Here is a 27,637-nt window from a genome sequence, read left to right as displayed (position 1 = left end):
CCAGAGATCAATTAATGATAACAGTAAGGGTTTATTTCTTGAATCTCAATTCTGATCCATCAATCTCTATATCTGTCTTTATACTAATGCCACATTATCTTGGTTATTTTAGCTTTGTTGTAAGTTTTGAAATCAAAAAGCGTAAGTCCTCCAACTTTGTTCTTCTCTTTCAACATTATTTTGGCTATTATGGGTTTTTTACTTTTCCATAGATCATAGTTTTCCTTTGAAGCTTTTCTTGCCTTCATCTCTTTGTCTATATTATCTTCCATTTCCTTTTCATTAATCATATGATTTTTTTTTTGGTCTTTTTTTTTTCCTTTTTGTGGAGAATGGGGTCTTGCTATATTACCCAGGCAGGTCTTGACCTCCTGGGCTCAAGCCCTTCAGAGGGTGTGGAACAAGATAACTCTGGATGTGGTCAGAGTGGCAACAAAGTTCCTCGGTCCATTCTTCTATAGCTAGAATTGAAATGGCAAGAAAAGAAGTGAGGGTCTGAGGGAATCCCTTCCTGCCTGGGAACAGGAAGCTACATTAAAGGAGTCCCATGGCATGGAGGGACCCTGTCTGGGGTGAACCACCTAGGAAAAAGTTTGCAGGCATGGAAATGAAGAAAGTTTAATGAACAGTTCATTCACTCAAAGACAAACCTTGTGAAGGATGCAGCATAGCACTGAATTAAGAACACAGGTTTTGGAGTCAGACTGACATGGATTGAGATTCTGGCTCCACCTCCTGCCAGCTAAATAATGTCAATGAATCGCTCACCTGAAGAGGAGAGGAGCTGTGTGTGCTCAGTGCAGACTGATGGTGCCTTCAGCAAACTGACAATTTTAGTCATGTAGAAAGACTAAATTCATTGATTTATTCACTCATTTATTAAATAAATGAATTATATTCTTCCTTTCTGAGAACATAGTCCTTAGCTTTAATATTCACCTTGCATACTGGATTTTACAATTAATTATCTTTGCAAAGGCGTCTCTGAAGAAGTGTTTTACTTTCACTCAGTACAGGAGATGATACTTTCAACCCTCTTCTGATGAGACTTCACCGATTACAGAGAAGCAGGTGGAGAAGCAGGTGGAGCCCTCAGAAGCAAACACAGCTGTATTCAGTTAAAAGTACACATCTAATTGGTCTCACTAAATTTGCATGAAATAGAGATGTAGCTGGCATACACCAGACAGCCAGTCACTGTCATTTTCCTGCCCAGAGGGCGACATTCTGTAAAGGAACAGTGATGGAAGAGTGACACGGGAGCAGGACTGCAGCTGCTGGCTGGCACCCCTTCACCCCAGTTCAGATCTGTTTCTAACCCAACTCCAGGGGTTCTGCTTCCATTATTTCTTGCCTCATAACAAATCTCCCCTAAACTCACTGGATTAAACCCACCACTGTTTCATTTTCTGACATGATTTTCTGTGTTGGCTGGGCTCAGCTGCTGAGTTCTTCTGTACCACAGGACCTTGGCCGATGCTGCAGTCACCTAGAGGCATAACTGGGCTGGGGAGTCCAAGAGGGCTCACCCACAATCTGATGTTTGGTGAGGATGACCAGGAGGCTGAGGTGGCCAGGCCTCTCTCATTGGTGCGATCTCAGGCCTCTCCCTCTTCACATGAACTCTCCGCGTGGTCTCTTTGGGTGGTCGCTAAGCAGGGTAGCCAGACTTTGTTACACAGTGGCTTAGGGCTCTCCAAAGACAAAAGTAGAAGCTACCGGGCTTCTTACTGCTTAGGCCCAGAACTGTCTCTTCCCCACATTCTATTAACTAAGCAAGTCACAGACCAGCCTAGACTCATTATAGGAGGGGGCTGCACAAGGGTGTGAATCTTTCGGGGCATGGCTCCTTGGGGACCACCTTGGACAACAGCTGTCATGGGTTCTCTAGCTGGGACTTCATAGGCATATGAGAGAAGGAACTACAGAATGTGCCAGTGTCAGCTTGCTTAACACTTGGGCCAAACAAAATGAAAGTTATACAAATACCATGGAATGAGATTCTGGCATTAATTCTACTATCTCCTCATTCAGAAATTGGGGAAAGTGTAAATTAGACATGGCTTAAGTAAATGTCCTTCCTCTGGTCCTTTGGTGACATTTCTTTTATCTTCCTGGTCCATGTCACCTGTTGGGCTTCTCCTGTGAATCATGTAGTCATGTTGCAATTGTCACTTCCATTATGGGGAAGAGCATTTATATTTATTGCTGAGAAAGCACCATTTCACCATCTTCAGTTGTCCAAAGTTCATAATTGATGTGCAGAATCTTTGCCTACTGTCTCCATTGCCCCAGGTGCTGCTATCCCTCACGGCTCCTGAATGATGCTGAAAACATAAGGGAGGTTGTTCTCCTCTAATGTGCACTCTGAAATACTATCCTGCTAATAAAATTTCCTCTGCCTGCCTGTGATGCTCTTTGATTTGGGAACGTTCTTTGTGAACAGTTAGAGGGTTTTGTAAAGTCCCTGGGTTTTTGTCATAAGAGTAACTTCCAAGTTATTTGGAATACATAACAGAATATATCTGGTGTGTAGTAGATGCTCAACACATGTCTTTTGAGGAATAAGATAAATGCCATGATGATTGTTATGAGGAATAAATGAGTGCCATGTTCTGAATGTTTATGTTTCCCCCAAATTCGTATGTTAAAATCCTCATCCCCAGTGTGATGGCTTTAGAAGGTGGGGACTTTGGGGGGTGACTGGGTCATGAGGGTGGAACCCTCATGATTGAGTTAGGTCCTCATGAATGAGACCCCAGAGGCGGGGCGTGGTGGCTCATGCCTGTAATCCCAGCACTTTGGGAGGTTGAGGCAGGTGATCACTTGAGCCCAGAAGTTGCAGACAAGCCTGGGCAATATGGGGAAACCCTGTCTCTACTAAATACGAAAAAAAAAAAAAAGTAGCTGGGTGTGGTGGGATGCACCTGTGGTCCCAGGAGGCTGAGTTGGGGGATCGCTTGAGTCCAAGAGGTAGAGGCTGCAATAAGCTGAAATCACACCACTGTACTCCAGCCAGGGTGGCAGAGGCTTTTCTTTTTCTTTTTTTCTGTTTCAAAAGAGACAGAGAGGCCCTAGAGACCCAAAGAGCTGGCTGGCTAGCCCCTTTCACTATATGAGGACACAGGGAGAAAGTGCCATAGATGACAGGAAGCAGGCTCTCACAGACATTGAATCTACCAGTGCCTTAATCTTGGACTTCTCAGCCTCCAGAACCATGAGAGATAAATTTCTGTTGTTTATAAGCCACTCAGCTTCTGATATTTTGTTATGGCAACCTGAATACACTAAGACAATGAATGACCTTTCACAAAGGACCTGAAACACTGAGTTTGAATAATCATTAGTTTCCATTTTGGTATCTGTTCCATGCCTTATTCTCTGATACAAAATCTGCCTCAAAATACTAATCCTGAACCTAAGATTGCTGCAGCTATGTGCTGAAACCATCTTTCTCAGTGTGCTTTTTTTTTTTTTTTTGAGACGTAGTCTCGCTGTGTTGCCCAGGCTGGAGTGCAGTGGCACAATCTTGTCTCACTGCAACCTCTGCCTCCCAGGTTCAAGTGATTCTCATCCCTCAGCCTCCCAAGTAACTGGGATTACAGGCATGCGCCACCACACCCAGCGAATTTTTGTATTTTTGATAGAGATGGGGCTTCTCCATGTTGGCCAGGCTGGTCCTGAATTCCTGACCTCAAGTGATCTGCCCACCTCAGCCTTCCAAAGTGCTGGGATTACAGACATGAGCCACTACATCCAGACCCACAGTGTCTTTTAATATATTTACATTTAACTACAACATTTTTTTTTTTTTTTGAGACAAAGTTTTGTTCTTATCATCCAGGCTGGAGTGCAATGGCACGATCTCGACTCACTGCAACCTCCATTCTCCTGGGTTCAAGCCATTCTCCTGCCTCAGCCTCCTGAGTAGCTGGGATTATAGGCACCCGCCACCACATCCAGCTAATATTTTGTATTTTTAGTAGAGATGGGGTTTCACCATATTGGCCAGGCTGGTCTCAAACTCCTAACCTCAGATGATCCGCCTGCCTCAGCTTCCCAAAGTGCTGGGATTACAGGCATGAGCCACCGCACCCGGCCCCATATTTGGTATTTCTACCACACATCTGTGTTTTCTATTTGTCTCACCCTTTCAGTTTCTTAACTCTCTAATTGCCTTCTTTTATACTTTTTTCCTTCCATTTTTTCCTTTCTATTAGCTTCCAAGTTATGCATTCTATTTTTGGACTTTTAATGATAACCCTAGACATTTCAACAAGCACAGTTCACTAATCAAAATCTAAGATTTACCATCTTTTTTTCCCTTCAACAATACAGAACCTTAGTTATTGTGTCCATCCATATTTTAGTTGTATTTTGCTTTTCCTAACTCCCAAGATATTGCTGTTATTGGTTTAAGGAGTCGTTGTTTATTCTGATTTTTATAGTAAATTTTTATTCATTTTTCAAATCTGGTCAATTTTATGGTCTTTTGTTCTTTATTTATGTCGTCAACTTCTTGTACTGCTTATTTAAACATTTCTGTGTTTGATAATTCAGGGCATCTTCTCATGTCTAATTTTAGAAGGTTTTTTTTTTTTTTTGCTGATTCTTGCTCATCATGCCGTGCCAGTCTTTTCATTCATGACTTCTGAGTATTTGGTCATATTTCTTTGAAATTATAGGTGATTATTTGTGCCTAGTTAGAAAGTGGAAAGTGAGTTCCTCCAAAAAGGAGGATTTCCAGCCAGACGTGGTGGCTCACACCTGTAATCTCAGCACTTTGGGAGGCTGAGTCGGGTGGATCACTTGAGGTCAGGAGTTTGAGAACAGCCTGACCAACATGGTGAAACTCCATCTCTACTGAAAATACAAATATTAGCCAGACATGGTGGTGGGCGCCTGTAGTCCCAGCTACTCAGGAGGCTGAGGCAGGAGAATCACTTGAACCCTGGAGGCAGAGGTTGCAGTGAGCTTAGATGGAGCCACTGTACTCCAGCCTGGGTGACAGAGCATGACTTGGTCTCAAAAAAAAAAAAAAAAAAAAAGGAGAAGGAGGATTTCTGTCTGCTTTTGTGGGTATCTGGGAGAATTACCAACCCAAATGCACTTTAAATCTTAAATCAACTTTTTGGCTTGAGGTTTTTGTGAACGCCTAAAGTATACATTTAGTCTGCAAACCTACATCAAGTCAGGATCATGATTTGAAAAATCAGGGAGATTTTCCCCTATGCCTGTTCAGTCCAGGTTTCCAGTCAATGTATTTTATTCACAGTGCAATGGAGGGCCAGGGTCAGAGGCAGATTAATTCCTTATGTACTCTTACAGGTGAAACTGTCAGATGTCACCTGTCATGACGTTAGAAACAGAAATTTATGTGTTAGAATTTTACTAAAGTTTCAATTTTGGCTTTAGAAAAAGGATCATCATTTGTGGTGGTGGCTGCCCTTGTCAGTCAGTGCCTAGAGAGACTTTTGGGGATGGTAGTAACAGTATAGTCCCCCATTTCTACTGAACACTCTCAATGTCTGTTCCAAGTAGAATTCAAGTTATGCTCTCAAGGTGGAAGTTGCCTGGGGAGGACATCTTTGAGTACAGCTCATTTTATTTTTCTTTTTTTCTTTCTTTTAGAGATGAGGTCTCGCTTTGTCACCCAGGCTAGAGTGCACTAGAATGATTCTAGCTGGCTGCAGCCTCAAACTCTCAGGCTCAAGAAATCCTCCCACCTCAGCTTCCCAAGTAGCTGGGACTATAGACTCACGACATCAATCTTGGCTGTTTTTTATATTTTTTGTAAAGACGAGATCTCACTTTGTTGCCCAGGCTGGTCTCAAACGCCTGGGCTCAAGCAATCTTCTTGCCTCAGCCTCCCGAAGCCCTGGAATTACAGGCATCAGCCACCATGCTTAGCCACAGCTCTATTAATAGGCATAAGTTCTTCAATATCCACTTAGACCCCAACTCTGCTGGGACCACAGGCCATTTTTCTTCCCATGTTGTGATCTTGCCCACCACGCCTCCACTTTTTCCCCATCTGCCTGGCTACTTAGTTGAAAATTCTCTTTCTGCCCAGCCTTTCTAGCTCCTTGTGGGAGCTTAGGCCACACCCCACCTGAGGGACTATCCTCCCTCAATGTCCCAATCCCAGAAATCATCTTGAACAAGTAATCTGTCCACGAGTTGCTCCCCGTTGAGACCTCTGGCCAGGTTGTGGCCTCCTAACCTCAGTCCACTCAGCTGTGGCCTCCATGATCTGACCCAGACAGCCTGCTCTCTCTTCTTCTCATTTCTGCCTCCCTCCTGCCCTTGTCTTTCCCATGCTCTTGTTCACAGGTTCTACTCCAGGGCTCTATTTTTGTGTACAAAACGTCATGATTACGGCTCTCTTTATAACAATTCCAACCCCATTCCCTGCTTTTTTTCCCCATGAGAGGTCAGTTCCTGAGTCCACAGGCCCAAATGTGAGTGAGGCATGGAAGGGACAGAGTGTCTCTTCTGAGGCCTCTGCACATGCCCGTCCAGCCTTTTCATTCTCTGTGGTTTCCTCATTCTAGTCCACGAGGCCCAGAAGCAAACCTGGAGGTGAGACCCAAAGAAGGCTGGAACCATGCTGACTTTGTACACTGTGAGGACACAGAGTCTGTTCCTGGAAAGCCCACTGTCAACGCAGATGAGGAAGTTGGGGGTCCCCAAATCTGCCGTGTATGTGGGGACAAGGCCACTGGTTATCACTTCAATGTCATGACATGTGAAGGATGCAAGGGCTTTTTCAGGTAGAGTTACCCATCAGCCTTCACCCACCTGCCACCACTGACACGCTGGGTCACACCTAACTGGGGTCTGCCACTAACCCACTGGGTAACGTCTCAGGGCCTCAGCTTGACCTGTCCCCCAGGTTCAGTGTGGGCTGGTGGCCCACCCAAAGGCCTTGTAATGAGTCTCAAGGGAGCCATTTATATCCCAGAGGAATCATTCACCTTCAGTCTTCCTGTTCTACCCAGGAAGGGTCTCCTTCCATTAAGATATACCTTGGTTTCTCCATGTGCTCTTGAATAAAACGGAAAATGACTCAGTGAAAGGTAAGGCATTTGAAACTCCCAAATCCAAGTGTTCACATTCACCTTCTGGGGTGGTTGTTTCCTAAAGAATGGCATAAAATAAATGCTCAGACCATGGGAAGAGAAGCAGACTGAAGGGAGGGGAGGGGTGGGGAGGAGAGAAAGCCATGTGTGAGGAAGCCCTCCAGGTGCACCCTCCGGAGGGCACAGGGTATGCAAGGAGCAGCTCCCATCTCAGGAGCCACATGTGGGACCCTCATGCATTTCCGAGACAGCCTGCCTGATGGCCCTTTGCAGAGTTCTTCCTGGTGGCTGGGCATTCAAATGGAAAAGGGCAGGTTCCAGGGAGAAATGAACATTCGTGTTGCATGAGTTGTAACGGGGTAAGACATATCAGCAGTGTCAGGCTGGGTTCAGCTACAAGTCACAGGACCCTTGTCGCAAATTGGTTTGGCAATAAGGAAAATGCATTACTTCTCCTAACAGGAAGTCTGAAGGCCTCCAGGTTGGTGAGTTCAGCAGCTCAGTTCTTTCCATTTTTCTCTTCAGCCATCCCACGCGAGAGCTCTCATTGCAGTCTGGCTCCCCTTATAGGGGCACAGTGCCGGGGCCCCAGGCAGGAATCATTATGTTCAGCAGAGGCACAAAAAGGCCCATCTTTGAGAGTAAGGAAATCTTTCCCAGAAGTCCCCTCACATTGGCTAGAGCCAGGCCCAGCCTATGCCTGAGCTAGTCACCAGCAAAGAGCAGCAGATATGTCCCTGAGCTGGCCACACGCCACGTGACTACGTGGAAGAGGGTGGATGTCTGCACCAGCTCCAGGTGCTGCTGGCACAGAAGAGGCTGCCCAAGGAGTGTCTGTGCATCCTGCCTCAGCATGTGGGAATCTTCTGCTCTCCCTTCCTCGTTTGGGTGCTATTCCTGGGACTCTCAGAAAGAGGCAATGTGTAGTGGGCAAAAGCTAAATCCAGTATCAGGCAGACCTGGATTCAAATTTCAGCTTGTCATGTACCCGGAGGACAGCTGGGGATCCATCGTCTCCAAGCCTCAGTCTCCCTCATCTGTGCCAGGCAGATGAGATTATGAATTTCACAGAGTTTGAGAACTAAATTTACAAAACTGCAAAGTACCTAGCCTAGTATCTGATACACAGCATACCTTTAATCAGTGTGAGCCCGGTTTCATCTTTGACCCATTCTCGGTGGACTTTGATGTAGCATCAGGGCTTTCTTACCCAGGCCAGTTGGGAAGGCAAAAAGCAGTGATGGCGTCTGTGAAGAACATGCCCCTGGGCTGGTCACTGGTCCCAGGCCCGAGGCCTCCATCCTCAAACCTGCCCCTGAAACACCTGTCCCCTCCTCTGAGGTCACTGCGGGCTTGGCTCAGCTTCCCAGGCCTGCCCTCAGGGAACTCTGCAGCCCTCCCTGGCTGTTCCATGCTCCTGGGCCAGCCTTCCCTCAGTTTCCACTCTGGACCAGAATCAGAGGACAGAGCCAAGGGAGAAATTGTTTCTTTCCATCCAGCTGTGGAAATGGGGAAAGCAAAGGTAGGGCTGCACTGACCGTGTCTTTTGTGGGACAAGCAGGACTTTCGGGCTAGGAGGAGGTGATCTTGTACCCGAGTCTCCAAAAGGCATCTGCCCCATTGCCTCTCTGCGCACCGCAGAGAGGGGTGTGCGGGGCCCGTGGGTCCCGCCTGCACGCTCTGCTGTTCCAGGCGTTCGACCTCCTTGCCCCCTAGGTCAACGAGGGAAATCCACTCTGACATGGGCAAGCCGCTGCCCCGTAGGGTAGAAAAGCTTCCCCATAGTTCACCCCTTGCTCCCTGGCTGCCCAGTCTGGAAGGGGAGCTGGGGAAGGCGACAGGGGGCTTCTCTGGTTTCTTACCCTCCTGGGATCATTTTTCCTCGGCTTCCTCCTTTAAGGAGGAGAAATCGAGGAAGAGGTCCATCTCCATGGAAACTTTCTGGTAACAAGGGTGTGAAAGAGGAGGGGACAGGTGTTTCAGGAAGAAGGGAAGGCGCTGAAGATGGGCCTGGAGCGGAAGTGTCCCAGAAAGTGGTTCTGAGGCTACAGGCCCGGCGAAAAGCACGTGTCCCATTTCCTGCGGGAATGGCCAGAAAAGGTTTCCTCCCCGGCTCTGCCCCCTCTAGCCGAGTCCTGGACCTCTAGGGACGCCCACCTACACCCTTCGCATAAAATCTGACCCAGCTGGGACGCTAAGGCTAATGTGCCCCTCCCCGAGTTGGTAGGGGCTGGGAAGGGAGGTGGTGTGGCCCGGAGCCCCAGGCGGAGGGCCCGGGCACCCATGCATCCTTCCTTCTGCTCCCTGTTCTCTCACAGGAGGGCCATGAAACGCAACGCCCGACTGAGGTGCCCCTTCCGGAAGGGCGCCTGCGAGATCACCCGGAAGACCCGGCGACAGTGCCAGGCCTGCCGCCTGCGCAAGTGCCTGGAGAGTGGCATGAAGAAGGAGAGTGAGCAGTGGGCGAGCGGGCGGGCCGGCGGGGGGCGGGTGCACGGCTCTGTGTAGAGACGTGCCGTGGGTGTGTGCATGCGAGTGTGGAGATGCGCGCCGAGTGTGCGCGTGAACACACGTGCACATGTGAGCTGATGTCCGTGTGCAACAGGCAGTCACCTGGGGGAGCGCTTGCAGCCGGCCCGCTGGGTGATGGAGGGAGTCTGTAATCTCCGTCCTGGGATGTGTGCTGGGCAACCCTGCCAGGGCGTGCCCTCTGTCTCCCTTCAGTTGCTCCTACATGATTCTTTTTGTCCCCTTCATAATTGTTGTAATGGTTTGAAACCACATTTGGGGGTAGGGGTGTGAATCTGGGGGAGGGAAGCAGGAGCCACATGGGTGATAGGACCTCCCGCTTTATAGCTACTAGCGCCCACCATCCACACCAGACCTGGATCTTTACAGGGGAACTGTTCGCAGACAGGTGACAGGAGGTGTTCTCATTCTACCTATTTAACTTTGATATATTTGTACTCCTAGGTCACTCTGAGATTAAGGCTCATGCAAAAAAGGCTAGATGCTTCTAGCACATTTTTGTCTCCATGGAACACAAGGGAACCCAAAGCTGCTTCTTTCAAGTTCTCTAGGCTGCTGGCAGCCGTTCTTGATCTCTCCCAACCAAGGACCTCATAGCTTTGCTCTACACACATGAGTGGGCTCCAGAAATCCACAGAAGACCCTAAGGCTCCGGGCTATATATGAAGTGTCTGGAGTTGCTATTTCCTGCTAAGCTGTAGCCCAGCTCTCTGGGGTCTTGGAGACCCAGACACCTCTGAAGAGTCTTGGTATATAATTCATCCGAAAATGCTAACAGTAGATGCCATTTACTGAACATCTCTTATGTACCAGGAACTATATTAGGCACCCTACATGCAAGGTCTCATTTAATAGCAGTGCGAGGTAAACACGGTTTCTCTGGATTACAAAGAAGAAACCTGAAGGCAGGAAAGGTTAAGGAGGTTGCTTGGGGTCACAGGTAGTAAGTGGCAAAGTTTTCATGCAAGCCTAGCGCCTTTGGATTCTGAAGGCCTTGCTCTTGCCAGGGCCCCACAGTGTCCTCACAAACTCCACTGCAGAGGGCGACACCCCAGCCGCACCTCACCTCTGTCCTCACCCAGGTGTTACTCCAGAGGAGCCCACAGGCCTCTTGAGTCCAGACAGGGGAGAATTGCTTGTCACCATTACTTTCCCTTTTACCCAATGCCTTCTGCTGCCTTAAGAGGGTTACGCAGCGGCTCCCGGGGGGCTGGAGGCTGACCAGGGGCACGTGTGCCTGAGCCAGCCTCGCTGTCCCTGCAGTGATCATGTCTGACGCAGCTGTGGAGGAGAGGCGGGCCTTGATCAAGAGGAAGAAAAGAGAACGGATCCGGACTCAGCCACCGGGAGTGCAGGGGCTGACGGAGGAGCAGTGGATGATGATCAGGGAGCTGATGGACGCTCAGATGAAAACCTTTGACACTACCTTCTCCCATTTCAAGAATTTCCGGGTAGGAGGAACTGCACAGTGACCCGAGGTGTCACTGCCATCTTCATTCTCACATAGAAACTGAGGTTCCCCAAGGATAAGAAACTTGTACGAGGTCACAGCTAATCAGTGGTGGAGGGTAGATTTGCAGAGCTGGCCCTGCGTCTGTGCCAGCTCCTCAAAGCTTTAGTCTCATTCCCAAAGACTCTCCAAGTGTGGTCCCTGGGTCAGCAGCATCAGCATGCAGATTTTCAGGTCGTCCCAGACCTCCTGAATCAGAAGCTCCAGGGAGGGGCAGGATCCCCGGGTGATTCTGTTGCAGGTTCAGGTTTGAAAATCGCTGCTGTCTCCTTTAAAGCAGGTAGGAACTGGGTCTGAGCAATAAGTGGAGGGAAAGCTAGGCAGTTCCCCAGTGTTACTGGCATTCAGGACTTTATGAGGACAGGGTCAGGACCTGTTGGGGGGTGTGACTTTCGTGAACTGATGTTTCTTGATCCCAAGCACGTTAACCATGTCTGTGCTCCAAGTGCCCTCCTTCCCCTTTGCACTGATAGATATCTCAAGTGGCCCTTCCCAGCCCAAAGAACTGGATGAGCCCAGTGACCTCAGATCTGCTCTTCCCATCCATAGCGCCCTAAACCTTCTGAGTCTCCTGAGCCCAACATCTGGAATGCTTGGGACGACACACCATGGTTGGAGTCCCCCTTGCCCTCCATTTTAACCAAGCAGGGACGTGTGTGACCATTAATTCATAGATCCCCAAAGCACCTTCATCTGATAGAGAACACCAGAGAGAAGAAACAAATGCTGTGTGTGTGTGTGTGTGTGTGTGTGTGGACACATGCATGCATGTGGGTGTGAATGCCTGCATTTGTGCATCCTCTCGGGCTGCAACTATGGCTGTGCACATTTGGCTGGGGCCTGAGTTGGGACCTGTCTATGGACACACATGCCGTCTCTCCTCTCTCTGCCTCCTGGCATGTGTTCTAGCTGCCAGGGCTGCTTAGCAGTGGCTGTGAGATGCCAGAGTCTCTGCAGGCCCCATCGAGGGAAGAAGCTGCCAAGTGGAGCCAGATCAGGAAAGATCTGTGGTCTATGAAGGTCTCTGTGCAGCTGCGGGGGGAGGATGGCAGTGTCTGGAACTACAAACCCCCAGCCGACAATGGCGGGAAAGAGATCTTCTCCCTGCTGCCCCACATGGCTGACATGTCAACCTACATGTTCAAAGGCATCATCAACTTTGCCAAAGTCATCTCCTACTTCAGGTAGGACATGGAGACTGGGTGGTTGGGTGTGGAAAGGAACTGGAAGTAGCCAGGAGGTTCAAAGGGCCTGGGGTAGATCCTGAATTTGGGGGATATTGGTGGCAGAACACCCTCCTTTTCCTGTGCCCTGCCCCCCAGGGCAGCCAGTGCTGCGGGGGAGTAGAGGCCTCGCTGTATGCCTGTGGGCCTGCCAGTGTCTCTGCCTATCCACCTGCTCAATGGAAGCTAACAGTGCTTCCCCTGCAGGGCTGTTCTGTGAAATAAGAACACATCTGAAGAGCCCCCAGCACAGAGTGGGCATTCGGATATCTTTCTTACTCTCCCTTAAAGGGGCAGGAATCACATGTTGACAGTTCCAGATCAAAGAATGAGAGAAATAGACAAGATAAGACTGCGAAGGCCATGGGGAGGGTGGGTGGTCCTCAGAGCCCAAGGGTCAGGTCTCCCCAGAGCTAGATGTGGAGGCAACAACCACGGGGCAACTGGGGTTAGTGAGAGACATGGGAACTTCCTGGGGTGGCAGGAACCACAGCCCCAGAATATGTCTGCAATCTTAAGGTTAGGGATGGTGCCAGGTGTATCTGTCCTTGGGTAGGCCACCTCGCCTTGCCAGGCCTGGTCAAGCGGGGCTGAAACACACCTGCCAGAAGCTCCTGGTTTCTTCAGCAGGTTGAGGGTAGGTTATAGTCTGGGAGCCCAGAGGTTCTTCTCTGGCCCTGTAGGAGTCATGCATGACATTTAACGGGGTGATGCTGACAGCAGATTTGGAATGGGGGTCAGATGGTGGCAAATTAGCTTAAAGGGGCAGGGAGAGAAGCCTACTTATAAATGTGGACATTGGAAGATCTTTGGTGAAATCCAGTGACTGACAATTTAACACCAGGGCTCTCCACTTGCTATTTCTCATGGCCACCAATGTTGAGCACAGTGACCCAAGGTGTCACTGCCGTCTTCATTCTCAGATAGAAACTGAGGTTTCCCGAGGATAAGAAACTTGTACAAGGTCACAGCTAATCAGTGGTGGAGGGTAGATTTGGAAGTACCAAAGCCAGCTCGATGCCAGGTCCTAAGCCAGGCAATGGGGAGGCACAGAAGAACAAGATCAATTCCGTGGCATTTGTAGCTCAGTGTTACGGATCTAAAAGAAGGATGGGTGCCAGTAGCACAGGGCCTGAATTCCCAAAGAGGCCAAGGCCAGAGGTAGTGTTTCCTCAAAACCTAGAGTAAGCAGCCTCCCTCTCAGGCTGTGACGCTTCTTTCTTGTAAGGAATGCCTCCTTACTGGGGAGGTGGAGGTCCCTCCCAGGTTGGGAGGGAGTGGTCCCTGCAGGACCAGAAGGGTATCTGTGTAACCATAATCTCAGAGGCTTGTTAAGCCACCTCCATGGTGAGGCCTGTGCTCCGGCGATAGGACTGGGGCTGCAGGCATCTGGGCTGCAGGGAAACAGTAGAAATACGTGTGTGCACATTAAACCCAACGCTGACCGCAGGAAGCAAACATCCCCACTGCTGGAGCTCCGGCCAAAAGGGCGGCACTTGCACTCTGGAAAGGGGAGACTGCATTCTGGAAAGACTTCTGAGAGGGGCAAAGACATAGCTTGGCTTGAGGGGCTAGCAGGATATACTAAAGGGGCAGTCATTCCAAGGGGGGAAACTGAGGCAGAAAGGAGGAGGCCAGGGACTAGAAGCCAAGGCACTAGTTGTAGGTCAGGAGTTGTATAGGAGTTGAAGGAGATGGGGCCAGGCTCTAAGGGACCTGGATGCCAAGCTCAGTGGGTGGAGTTCCCAGAGGTAGCAGGGGAGGAGAGGATGCTGGGGGGCAGAGCTGTCTGCTGGGTTGTGAGGGGAGAGATGAGAGGCAGCCAGACAGCAGCTGCAGTCATCCTCAGGGAAAGGAGCCATTCTCCCTCTTCCTGTTGCCCCCAACTTCTGGATTATGGGATGGCTGCTGGTGCCGGCCTGTGGGCCGCCTCCCAGGGAGCTGTCCTCCCCTCCCCATCCTTGCTGCCAGGGACCTGCCCATCGAGGACCAGATCTCCCTGCTGAAGGGGGCCACTTTTGAGCTGTGCCAGCTGAGATTCAACACAGTGTTCAACGCGGAGACTGGAACTTTGGAGTGTGGCCGGCTGTCCTACTGCTTGGAAGACACTGCAGGTGCCTGGGAGAGCCTGCCTGCCCTGGCAGAGGGAGGGAAACGCTGCAGTTGTGGGAGGAAGGGAGCTATGCCAGGATATGCAGGTTCTGGGATGGCAGGGCAGGAAGATGGAATGGTGGAAAACAAGATATTGGTGAGGGATGACAGGATCTTGGTCAGCTTGCTGAGAAGCTGCCCCTCCATCCTGTTACCATCCACAGGTGGTTTCCAGCAACTTCTGCTGGAGCCCATGCTGAAATTCCACTACATGCTGAAGAAGCTGCAGCTGCATGAGGAGGAGTATGTGCTGATGCAGGCCATCTCCCTCTTCTCCCCAGGTGAGGGTCTCCCCTAGGCTGCCTGACATCCCCCCAGCCTTATCTGCCCTCCCCGGGGAAGGTCCCAATCCATAGCCTTGCTCCTCATTCACTGTGCAGCCAGGATGGGGGCTATCGCTGGTTTCTCCTGGGGTCAGTGGGTGATGCCCAGGCCTGGTCTTCCCTCACTTCCCTGCCTGGGTGACTCCAGCTCTGGAATGTGGTTGGTGAGCAATGCCCTGACTCTGGGCTGGACTGAGCTTGTCTTTGCCTCATGATCTTGCACCACACCTCCCTCCCCTCCCCTCCAGACCGCCCAGGTGTGGTGCAGCACCGTGTGGTGGACCAGCTGCAGGAGCAATTCGCTATTACTCTGAAGTCCTACATTGAATGCAATCGGCCCCAGCCTGCTCACAGGTGAGCACAGCAGGGGGTGAGGACCCGTGAGGGTGGTGTGAGGGAGCCAAGGTTCAGGCAAATTGCCCAAGGCTTCGCAGCCAGAGGGAGGCATCTGGAGGTAGAGCCAGCCAGACCAGGTCCAAAGCTCACACTTTTGAGCACTACCTAACCACTTCCCAGGAAAAACACAAGCAAACAGGGGGATGTGGCCCAGAAAGGGACTTCTGTACCTTCACTGGTCCTCCGTAGCTCCTGTGACCTAGTGCCCAAACTGATGCCCAGAGACAAACTTGGATTGCACTGAGCCCAAGGCCATGAAGAGTTAAGGCCAACACTGAGTATTATAGTGTGAACTTATAAACTGAAATCCTTATTTGGCCTGCACAGCTTTCTTTTTGGCTTGGCGTCCTTTGCTCAACCCTTCCTTGTATGGAGGCAGGAGGCTGGAAGTGCCAGCTTTCTTTTCCATCGTGGGGACACTGAGGATATGGTACATCTCAGATACTGGATCCAAAGCTAGCTCCAGGAAGGGATTCCAGCCTGCAGCCCCTAACCTCCACAACGACTCTGCTCAGTCCTGGCCCCTGGACATTAATGAAGGCAGTGACAGCCCCACACCCCCAAACTGGTAGCAGCAATATCTGGATTTTCCCACGGAGGTCTCTGTGTACAAAGATGCAACTCTTGCAGCTGGGTGTCGTGGCTCACACCTATAATCCCAGCAATTTGGGAGGTCAAGACAGGAGGATCCCTTGGAGCCAGGAGTTCAAAACCAGTCTGGGCAACATAGCCAGACCCCCCAACTCTAGAAAAAATTTAAAAAATTAGCCAGGTATGGTGGCATGTGCTCTAGTCCTAGCTACCCAGCAGGCTGAGGCTGGAGGTCTCCTGAGTCCAGGAGTTTGACCCTGGAGTGAGACCATGATCGTGCCACTATGCTCTAGCCTGGGTAACAGGACGAGATCCTGTCTCTTTCAAGAAAAAAAAAAAGACACAACTCCCATGGATGGGATGGGAGTGGGGAGAGTACTGGGCAGGCTGTTCTGCTTTTCTCATCCACAGCGTGAAAGAGAAGCTTATGGAATTCAGCCAAGCCTTGTCTCTTGGCTGACCTGAAATGTCCAGAGATTATGCTTTTGCAATCTCAGAGCAGCCCCGAGGCTTGCAGGTCAGGGAAAGGGCGGGCTGCACCCCCAACTTTTTCTCTGGCCGACCCGCAGGTTCCTGTTCCTGAAGATCATGGCTATGCTCACTGAGCTCCGCAGCATCAACGCCCAGCACACCCAGCGGCTGCTGCGCATCCAGGACATACACCCCTTTGCTACGCCCCTCATGCAGGAGTTGTTCGGCATCACGGGTAGCTGAGTGGCTGCCCTTGGGTGACGCCTCCGAGGGGCAGCCAGACCCAGAGCCCTCTGAGCTGCTACTCCTGGGCCAAGACAGATAGATGCTGCTGAGAGCCGACAATCCCCTGCTGAGCCTGTCTCCCCAGGGAACTCCTGCGAAGACAGCTGGCTAGCATTCTTCAGGAAGGACATGGGTGCCCCCTACCCCCAGTTCAGTCTGTAGGGAGTGAAGCTGTGGACCCTTATGTGGAGAGTACACTGACCTGTAGGTCAGGACCATCAGAGAGGCAAGGCTGCCCTTTCCTTTTAAAAGGCCCTGTGGTCTGGGGAGAAATCCCTCAGATCCCACTAAAGTGTCAAGGTGTGGAAGGGGAGACCAGGGCTGGGCCATCTGGGGTCTATGCCCACATACCCATGTTCATTCGCTTCTGGAGTCTTTTCATTGCTACCTCTAAAAGTCCTGTCTCCCACTTCCCACTCATTCCCCTCCTCTTCCGAGCTGCTTTGTGGGCTCCAGGCCTGTACTCACCGGCAGGCACATAAGTATCTGTGGGAGTCCTCTAGAGAGAAGAGCAGCCAGGAGGCCTGCACAAATGTCAGAAGCTTGGCATGACGTCATTCTGGCCACATCATTCTGTGTCTCTGCATCCATTTGAACACATTATTAAGCACCGACAATAGGTCGCCTGCTGTGGGTTATACAGCGTTGACTCAGATATAGATCCTGAGCTCACAGAATTTATAGTTAAAAAAAACAAATAGAAACACAAACAATTTGGATCAAAAGGAGAAACGATAAGTGACAAAAGCAGCACAACGAATTTCCTCGTGTGGATGCTGAGCTGTGATGGTGGGCACCGGGTACCCAAGTGAAGGTTCCCAAGGACATGAGTCTGTGGGAGCAAGGGCATAAACTGCAGCTGTGGGTGCGTGTGTGTGATCTGGCATAGGTAGGTCTGTCCCCATCTGATGGGGCCTGAGTTTGTTCCTGGGGCTGGAGTGCTGGCTATGCTCTGTGACAAGGCTACGCTGACAATCAGTTAAACACACCAGAGAAGAACCATTTACGTGCACCTTATATTTCTGTGTACACATGTATTCTCAAAGTGAAAGGGTATGAAAGTGCCTGCCTTGCTTATAGCCACTTGTGAGTAAAATTTTTTTGCATTTTCACAAATTACACTTTATATAAGGCATTCCACACCTAAGAACTAGTTTTGGGAAATGTAGTCCTGGGTTTAATGTCAAACCAAGGCAAGAGAAATTAAATAATGAACTTTTGGCTAGAGGGGTAAACTTTTTTTGACCCTTTTCTGGGGAAAATAATGTGGGGGTGTGGAAATAGAAATACACACAAGCATACATATTTTTACTACTTATTGTCCTTCATAAATCTGAAGACTCTGGAGTAAGAACATAAAAATGGTGCAGCACACCAACATGGCACATGTATACATATGTAACAAACCTGCACGTTGTGCACATGTACCCTAGAACTTAAAGTATAATAAAAAAAATTTATACAACTGTTGTTAAATAAAAAAACATAAAAATGAATTGGCTTACTCATAAAATGATTGTTCTGTATAAAAGTTTAACATACGTGCATACCATAATTAAAAATGTAGGCCAGGCATGGTGGCTCACGCCTGTAATCCCAGCACTTCGGGAGGCCAAGGCTGGTGGATCACAAGGTCAGGGATCGAGACCATCCTGGCTAACACAGTGAAACCCCGTTTCTACTAAAAATACAAAAAATTAGCCGGGTGTGGTGGTGGGCACATGTAGTCCCAGCTACTTGGGAGGCCGTGGCAGGAGAATCGCTTGAATGAGAGAGGTGGAGGTTGCGGTGAGCCGAGATTGTGCCACTGCACTCCAGCCTGGGTGACAGAGCAAGACTCTGTCTCAAAAAAAAAAAAAAAAAGAAAAAAAGAAAGAAAAAAAAATGTAGGAATTGAGTTAATTTTAAACGTCTAGGCCGGGCGCGGTGGCTCAAGCCTGTAATCCCAGCACTTTGGGAGGCCGAGACGGGCGGATCACGAGGTCAGGAGATCGAGACCATCCTGGCTAACACGGTGAAACCCCGTCTCTACTAAAAATACAAAAAAAAAATTAGCCGGGCGAGGTGGCGGGCGCCTGTAGTCCCAGCTACTTGGGAGGCTGAGGCAGGAGAATGGCGTGACCCGGGAGGCGGAGCTTGCAGTGAGCTGAGATCCGGCCACAGCACTCCAGCCTGGCGGCAGAGCGAGACTCCGTCTCAAAAAAAAAAAAAAAAAAAAAAAAAAAAAAACAATAAACGTCTAATATTCCATTCAAATGAAACTTCGCAGTAACTGAATTTTAAAGAACAGATAATTACTTAGCTTTTGACATTTTACAAGAAGCAGGCCAAACTTTGAGAACATGGTAAATCATCAGTAATATAAATCAAAGCAAGTAAACATATTCTGTCATCCCTCTGACTTTACCAGACTTTTCTGCATTAAGGAGATATAGGGAGCACTTATTTTTAGAAAAGATACTGAGGGAAAAAAGAGCTTCTCTTTCCAAACTCAGTGAATACAGCTTTTGCTCCCAGGAATTTTGTTTAATTATGAATCCATTTATAATTAGAAATACAAATTTCTAATTTGGAAACATAGATTTCATTCCAGTGTATTCATAAATCATATGCATCTCCCTTTCCTTACTGAAATGATTCGAGTGCTATTTGTTCAAGAGCCTGAAACTGTTAGCTGTAGGACAGGGTAAGGCAAGGTTAAGATGGAATGGAGGACAAATTTCCATCTCCCCGTCTTGATTTAAAAACTCCAGGGCAGTTCCCCAAACACTGAATTGATATGTACCTATAATTTATATAGATTATAAAAACTAAGTGTATTTCAAGGGTAAGGAAAGATTCAGTTAGATGCACTGAGGAGTTCACACAGGGAACTTCCTTTCAGTAGTTTTGTGGATCACAAGTTTATGGGACTAGGAGCCAGATTGTAACTTTCCTACTCCAACATTTGGGTTTCTTCTTAACTCCCTTCCCTGAACTTTTGAGTACGCAGAACGCAGCATCAGTTTTTAGGCATCCCTGTGACCACTTTTTTTTTTTTTTTTCTAGGTCAGTGAAGAGAGGATGGAGTCAGTCTCCAAAGCTTAGGACAAAAGACCAAAGCAAGCTACTGCATAATATCTGCCCCCTCATTAGTCAGAACCACTCAACAGCCTCTCTCTACCTGGCCCAGAACTTTGTCTAATTAAGTCTTGATATTGATGACAAATCTGTGGGAAGGGCCAGAGTGGCCACTCCCTTCTGGAGAAAGATGATGTAAGGAGAAACATACGTATGATTATCCATCCCTTCCTAACTCCTAACTTGTGGGCCTCATTATGCCATCTTCCACGGCAGCTTGTTTTTTCCTGGTAGCTTTCCCTTTACATCCCTCAGCTCTCCTAAATCCCATGGTGGTGATGAGTGAAATATTCCTACACTTGAGAAATGTGTGACCCTCCCAACACTTTTGTTCACTTCCTTTCACAAACTTCTCAACGACAGGGATCTAAAACCTGATCTCTCCTTTCCTCACTACCTTCCTAGAACACATTTCAAAATGACATCTACCAGCTGGACATGGTGGCTCATGACTGTAACCCCAGCACTTTGGGAGGCTGAGGCAGGCAGATCACTTGAGGGCAGGAGTTCAAGACCAGCCTGGCCAACAAAGTGAAACCCTGTCTCTACCAAAAATGCAAAAATTATCTGGGCATGGTGTGCCTGTGGTCTCAGCTACTAGAGGTCAGAGAATCACTTGAACCAGGGAGGTGGAGGTTGCAGTGAGTCGAGGTCGTGCCACTGCACTCCAGCCTAGGCGACAGAGAAAGACTCTGTCTCAAAACAAAACAAAACAAAAACAAAATTACATCCACCATCACTGCTCTCCTGAAATAGGATCCCAAAGGACTGTTTGTGGTCAGTACTTCTTGGAAAGACTTAGAAACGAAAAAGGCAGTCTTCCAGGATTCTAAATTAAAAGGGTCTTGCAGGACACTAACACAATGTTTAACTCAATCCCAGAACCTATACAAGAGAGCAGCAAACCCCAAACAAATGCACTTCAGTGCCAGCAGGAGACCCATTGAACAAGTAACATCTTTTTTCGCTAATCCAATCCTCCCCTGCCGCCCCTACTGGTTAAATGTGTTTAACTGTTTTACAAATGTTAGTGGAATTAGCCAACCCCAACACCACAGTAAATAAATAAGAGGACCACACTTTATCGAATATAAATTTGTTTTTATTGAAGCAGCAGTCACATGACCTTATATCTAGCCTTTAGATTAGGCATGACAGAGTGAGCCAGCCCTAAAATGATGTTTCTTTTTGCACTAAGAGACATAACATGTTTACATACATCATCCAGTATTGGAAATGAGCAGACTCAAACACAACATGTGTTGGTTACCTGGGAGGTACAGCCCCACTGTTTGTGGTGTCCATATATTTTACAGAGACTCCCAAAGACCATTACTAATAGGATGAAAGTTAAAAGAAAATACAGCCACATCAAATCATGAACACAGTAATCAAAGACAGCAGCTTATACACATTTAAAAACTGTCCCTTTCAGAGTTGTTTTCTTTCTTTTCTAAGCAGTGTCTGCAAAGCTTCCTCTACATCAAATCCAAAGGTTTCCAAGATGGAAGCTGCACCTCTTGGGGCTACACAATGGAATAAAATCATTGGAAAGAACAAGAAGTGGTATTCATATCTTGTTTTTCATAACAAAGATTAATGTTTCCCTAATTAGAGGAAAGGAAATGGTGATGTGACTACATATTGCAGTGGCAACATAGTAGGGGGAAGAACGAGGGTTGGGTACTGAAATAAAGACCACACACTTGTGAATTTTAATTTCATTTCCAGGCTAACCTACTTTTTATTTAATGCAAATTACAGTACCAGTTAACTATTTCCAAACCAAGTCACATAGAACAAAATGTATTTACAAGGGAATGGGGAAAGGGAAAAAAAACATTGAGCATACTTTTCACAAAAAAGTTTATATTTAAAATGAAAAAAAAATCAGTCACAGAGGCATTCAAGTAGTAATAATGTTATACAGATTTTGCTTTTCCTTTATATCAAGACAGATTTGCACAAGTGTTTGCAATAGTTTGTATACAACCCACAGTCCTTTATATATATATATATATATATATAATAAATTTTGTTTTTTAGGTTTGTTTTTAAGATGGAAGTGGTCACGCTAATTGGTATGTGTACAGGCCCAAGTGATCCATCGGCAACACATTTATAAATGCAAATTTTACAGGCAAGCAGATTTTCATACATCTATCTGTATCTGCCTGTAGACAGATATAGTAAGGAAAAAAAAACTTAAAAATTAACACAAGGAAGTCTACTTTGTCAAGCTAACCCCTTATGTACTGGTTGTCATTTTGCTTTTATTGCGGAGGTGCAAAACGGAGCAACAAACTTGAATAAAACGGCATAACCCTTGTGAAAATCATCCAAACCCCAGGGATTACTTTCAAAGCCTCTCCAAAGGTAGATCTCAGTCTGGGACTCTACTGTGCTTCTAGTTGTCTCTTTTATTTTCAGTGGCTCAGGTTTCCACCACAAAAGACAGATTTTATTGTAAAGCATACCTACTTTTCTATACAGAGGAGGAAAGTGTTTGGCTCTGTGATTAGATGATCACTAACATGAACAGTAGGAATCAGATATAATTTCAGTTGAAAACAAAGAAAACCCCCCAAATTTCTGGGGATCTGGCATTGGCCAAACTTCCTTTGGAAGATTCCAAAGTAAAATCCTTTAAAAAGGAAGGGAAAAATAGATGAAATGCCAGTCTCTTTATATCCACAGGGATAGAGAATATAATAGTTCTCTCAGAAACCTTTGCATTGGTGCAGACAAGATGACTGGTTAGGCATACTTTGTTAAAACATAAACCAAAAATGTGTGTCTAAAAATTAAGAGGACTTAAAAAAAAAATGACGCAGCATGTCACTGGAAAGAAGGTGCAGTCTTCTGCCTTGCTGGAATGAATACACGATGTTTCAAAAATAGTAACCTTTGGTTTGGTAGTTTCTTCTTCTATTCAAGACATTTTATATGGAGTACTTTGAGGCAAAACACTTTATTTTTCTTTCAAAAAAGGCCTTCGTGTTGGGCACACAGTAAGAATTAAACTGATTTTTTAGAAAGAAATTAAAATGATATTTCATTGAACAAGGGTAGAGATGGCGGAAGGGAGGAAATGGGCTAGGAGTTCCCTTGTTAAAACAACAGTCCTCTATTGGCACGGTGGCACTCCGTGCAGTAACTGCTAGTAATTGCACTATAGCATTTTAGACCACTGACGTATCAAAATCTGATACTATTAAGAAACTTCGATTTATAAAAAACCAATTCTCTCTCACTCTCTCATTTGGGAGGGAAGTAGATAAAAGAGGAGAGAGAGAGAGCATGGAAGGCTCCCAGAATCTGCTGTTTTTAAGACCCATGGTTAGGGCTTGTGGAAGAGACGAGCAAAATCTAATCTATTCGATATCCTCCAGCTCTAGGGCTCCCTGGTGCTACACTAAGTCCCTGAATGGACTAAGTATGAAATGAAACCGGTCACTGCTACTGAGGAGGAAACAGACATTCAGAACCAAAACAAAGGCAGGGCTTGAACGAAATGAGATTACGAATATGGTTTCCTCTTCCCACTCCTGAGTATGGTATCACTGAAACTTAACTGTGGAAGGGGCAAAGATACTGTTATGAGTGAGTATTATTTCAAAGGGAAAGGGGGTGGACAGGGAGACATGGATAAAGGAAACCAACTAAAATTTTAAAAGGAATTAAAAAAAAACACATGGAAGCGAAGGCACTCCAAACTATATAGATACACTATACATTGCTAGAGTTATTGTTACAATAATACAGGCCGGTACCTACTGTACAGAGTTAAAACTATATGGCTTTAAAAAGCTCGTCTACATTTTGTCTGATTATTAAACAGAATCACTGCCCTGAACAGTAACTTTTTGCTCATTAGTAACAGTTCCTGGGTCCACATATTTACATACAAAACAATAAAACTTAAATTTAAAAACATAGAAAGAAAATATAATGTACAAGCTTGAATTTGGTGAGGAGCTTTTTATTATTATTATTATTATATACAAAAAGATATTCAGAGACCTGGATCTCACTTGTATAAAAGAGTTCTGTGATCCCACCATGATCCTTGAGAAAGAAAAATCACACATCTCAGCCCACACACACACACACACACACACACGCACATGCACACACAATGAAATGAGAGAAAAGCGTGACTTTTCTCTCTTCTTTTACCCCAGTTGTGGGGGGCAACCTGTTTCCTAAAATAAGCACTGATTTTTGTGGACTCTGGCAAGTACACCACGTCCAGAGCAATGTCTGTATCCAAACGCTTGCTGGGCATTTGGATCTGAATGCAAGTCCATTTCTCTTATCACAGACCTGCCTTTTCAGATTCTTTATAAATTCTGTCTGAAAATGGTCTATCAAAGCCATTACCTTTAAGGAGTTACGCTGCCAAATACTCTGATTTCAGGCTTCTTTCAAATCTTAGCTTTCAGAAGCACTTTATAAAAACATAAAATTCAATTTGTTTGATTTGGTTTGACTGAGCATGTTTCCTTTCTCATGAACTCTGATATATCCAGAGGTTTGTGAAACCCCTTTTGTGGCCCAAGACCTCAGCTAAACAGCCAGTGAAACCCAAGATGGCTCACAGTTGTCTTTCTGGGTACTGGTTCACTTCAGCAGGCAGGACAACTCTCTTGGAGAGTCACACACACAGTTAAGGAGCAGGACAGGGTGCTAGGGCCTGCAGGAGGGCTGCCAACAGACTCCATTTCCGAACCCTCTGGAGGACAAGACCCATAACATGACCTAAGGTGGCAATGAGGAGGGTGAGGGCAAGTTACACACAAGCAAGGGCTCAGCTCTGCAGCCCTACAGTTACCAGCTAACCTTGGAAGGCATGTGGGGAAGGAGCGAGTAGGAGGGAAAGGCGGCCATCACTCAAGTGATCTTTAAATGTAAAGTACAACTGATTGTGCCTTAAAGATTCATAGGTCAAGTAATGGCCCAAAAGCACCAAGGTGACTAAAGTTCATTTTAGAGTATGTAAGGCCCACATAGATGCCAACCTTAAAAGTATAAAACAAACTAGTCATGAAAATCTATTTCCTCACGGCAAACATAGTCCTTTAATCCTCCTTGCATTCCAAGGAATATTGCTTTTTCTTCAAAAAGAGAGACTGATTCTTACACCATTCACTGATACACAAAGAAAACAGACACAAAAACTCTTAACTGGGTGGAGGGAAACATTCTTCTCATGCTTCAACCAGTCAATTTTGATACTGTAGACAAAAAAAAGGCAGTATTGAATATATGTATATATAATGTATATACACACATTTATATCATCAGCTTTCCTATAAAGTCAGCAGGTATAAGTGACTATCATTCTGATGTGTAGTTTTTAATATTCCTACCATCTGACATGCATCAATAAATAAATGTAAAAAGCATGAGGTTAAAAAACAAATACAGATTCTAGATTTGGATTTAAAATTAGAACTATGTGTAGAATGTGGCTATTTCTGCAAGCTCGATTTTTCAATTAAAAAATATGAAAAATAAACCAGTAGATGACTGTTACAGTTCACATTATTTAACTACAATGTCCTCTCAAGTGTATCTTTCCAAGGGAAGTAATTTTAGAAAAAAATCTGGACAAACTTATTCACAGTGGTGAGATGTATTCCTGGCCTGTCCCCTTCCTCTGGGCTTGTCAGTCTTTGACCTCAGCAGCTAGCTCGGCCTGCACAACACCCCTTCCGTCTCCTCCCAGGTCACTAGTTTGAAACTGTGCTAAGATTTGCAAAGAACTTTGGTCAGGCAAACAAAGAGCCACCTGCAGAGCATGCGTGCCTGAGTCTTGCTTGCTGCTTCCCCTCTGGCAGCCTCCTGTACAAGCCTCCACATCACTAGCGCTGACTGAGAGCAAAACAAAACCTTAACAAATCTACTAAGAATCTTCCCTGTAGAGTTCCAAACTTTACTGACCTCCTTGGGTTACGAATGATACACATTTCTTTGTCTGCCACACCTGCCACCAACATGCCAAAGGCAAGTCTATAAATACCCGAAGATATGGATTAATTTTACAAGTGACATTTAAGTCCCCGTTGAGTTATACCTGCTAAGCTCCCAACCAATTTCAAGCTGTGCACTATACCAAAGTCTTGCACTAGACTTTAAAAGAAAACGAAGTTCAAAAAAAACCCATCAGCACAGAACAAGGTTTTCTTCTTTTGTGGAAGGGGCATGAGGCAGGACTCCTGTTTTTAAAGTATACAACAGCAGACTTGTAATAAAAAAAGATTGTCGTGGGAGAGAGATTGTGTGTTCTAGTGCTCCGCTTTCCCCCTCCCCACAACCCCTCCCACCCCCTGGATCTCCCTCAAAGTGAGAATACAATGAAATTGGTTTGTATTTATAGATATTTTACAAGGTTAAATAAGAACAACAATAATAATAAAAAAAATTGAACACTAAAATGAACAGGTTTTTTTTCTCTTTTTAATATTCTTTCCAAACGTGACCAGTGTTGCTGAGTGACACTCAAGTAACTGGTGGTTTTTCCTGTGCAGCTGGCTGCTCGGGACCGTTCAGGTGGAGTTGGAAGCTGATGCAGAAGCAGCATTATTGGTCTGTCCACGGTCTCCAGTATTAGCATCTGCAAGTCAAAAAGTCCCAAAAGAGAGCATGAGCAATGCTACAACAGTGAAAGAGAACAAGTACACTGTTTCAACTGCAGGCTGTGAATTGTATGGCCTTCCAAGCTGTTATTTGGAAGGTTGTTTTAAATAAGGCCAACATTATGAAATCTGAATTTCTCTCTTACTGGATTTAAGTTCAGTCTCAGCATGGTCCTGGTACAGGGAAAACAGTGTCTTTGAATAAGTTACAGACTCAGGGAGCCAGACACCATTTCAGTCAAAGCTCCTGCTACAGCTGGGATCAGCTGTATATGAACACTCAGCTGGAGTCTAGATCACTTGAAAATAAATGAACAGTGAACAGCTGGGAAAACTTGCTAAAAATTCTGAACCATGTTACATCTGCTTAAGTGAGTAAATGAGTGGAGGCAATGAAAGTAACGTGGGTCAGTGTTGACAGGCAGAACAGGCCCTCTTCATTATTCATAGAGATGGAAGATAGACAACCAGCAAAAAAGAAACAGCAACTGCAGTACCAATTCACTCAATTTAATAAAGCATCTTGTAGCAACAGATGAACAGATAAAAGAAAATGTGGTATATACACACAACAGAGTAATACGCAGCTGTAAGAGAGAATGATGGGAGGCTGAATGGGAGGGCTGCTTGAGTCAAAGAGACTGAGGATGCAAGCGAGCCAAGACCATCTGGGTGACACAATAAGATACTGTCTTAAAAAAGAAAAAAAAAAGAAAAGAAAAGAAAAAGAAAAAGAATGAGATCCTGCCATTTGCAACAACATGGATGGAACTGGAAGTCATTATGTGAAGTGAAATAAGCCAGACAGAGAAAGACAAACTTTGCATGTTCTCACTGATTTGTAGGAGCTAAAATTTAAAACAATTGAACTCATGGAGATAGAGAGAAGGATGATTACCACAGGCTGGGAAGGGTAGCGAGGGTGGGGGAAGTGGGGATGGTTAATGGGTACAAAAAAAAAAAAAAGAAATAATGAGTAAGACCTAGGATTTGCTAGCAAAACAGGGTGACTATAGTAAAAAAAAAAAAAAAATTAACTGTACATTTTAAACTAACTAAAGGTATGACTGGTTTGAAACATAAAGGATAAATGCTTGAGGTGATGAATATCTCATTTACCCTAATATGATTATCACACATTGCATGTCTATATCAAAATATCTCAGGTAACCCATAAATATATACACCTACTATGTCCCCACAAAAATTAAAAATTAAAAATTAAAAAAAGGAAAGCATCTTGTAGTCAAATCCTGACTTAGAACTTACTTAGAGCTTACTTTGCCCTAATCTTTTAGAAATACGTACAACTCTA

General features: G+C 46.3%; 2 protein-coding genes across 6 annotated transcripts in view; one reads left to right on the top strand and one right to left on the bottom strand.

The window, feature by feature from the left end:
- NR1I2 (nuclear receptor subfamily 1 group I member 2) overlaps nucleotides 1–17,786 on the top strand; it is a 35,358-nt gene extending 17,572 nt beyond the window's left edge. Inside the window, exons 2-9 of one of the 2 annotated variants that reach the window (XM_033211113.1) lie at nucleotides 6,555–6,773; nucleotides 9,401–9,534; nucleotides 10,875–11,062; nucleotides 12,031–12,305; nucleotides 14,316–14,458; nucleotides 14,660–14,776; nucleotides 15,067–15,172; nucleotides 16,375–17,786. In XM_033211113.1, the coding sequence (XP_033067004.1) occupies nucleotides 6,742–6,773; nucleotides 9,401–9,534; nucleotides 10,875–11,062; nucleotides 12,031–12,305; nucleotides 14,316–14,458; nucleotides 14,660–14,776; nucleotides 15,067–15,172; nucleotides 16,375–16,519 (1,140 nt within the window). In that variant the 5' untranslated portion in view covers nucleotides 6,555–6,741 and the 3' untranslated portion in view covers nucleotides 16,520–17,786. Of the gene's footprint in view, nucleotides 1–6,554; nucleotides 6,774–9,400; nucleotides 9,535–10,874; nucleotides 11,063–12,030; nucleotides 12,306–14,315; nucleotides 14,459–14,659; nucleotides 14,777–15,066; nucleotides 15,173–15,541; nucleotides 15,909–16,374 lie in introns of those variants that run through there. The other variant, XM_033211114.1, reaches the window with a different exon arrangement.
- A 2,979-nt stretch (nucleotides 17,787–20,765) lies between these two features.
- GSK3B (glycogen synthase kinase 3 beta) overlaps nucleotides 20,766–27,637 on the bottom strand; it is a 279,756-nt gene continuing 272,884 nt past the window's right edge. For all 4 annotated transcript variants that reach the window (XM_033211108.1, XM_033211110.1, XM_033211112.1 and 1 more), the window contains one exon: nucleotides 20,766–26,300. In XM_033211108.1, coding sequence (XP_033066999.1) covers nucleotides 26,233–26,300 — 68 coding nt within the window. In that variant the 3' untranslated portion in view covers nucleotides 20,766–26,232. The remainder of the gene's footprint in view (nucleotides 26,301–27,637) is intronic.

This window comes from Trachypithecus francoisi, unplaced genomic scaffold (genome assembly GCF_009764315.1).
Source record: "Trachypithecus francoisi isolate TF-2019V2 unplaced genomic scaffold, Tfra_2.0 Lachesis_group0, whole genome shotgun sequence".
NCBI lineage: Eukaryota > Metazoa > Chordata > Mammalia > Primates > Cercopithecidae > Trachypithecus > Trachypithecus francoisi.
Note: the sequence above shows the minus strand (reverse complement) of the source record. Positions and strands in the feature narration are given on the sequence as shown.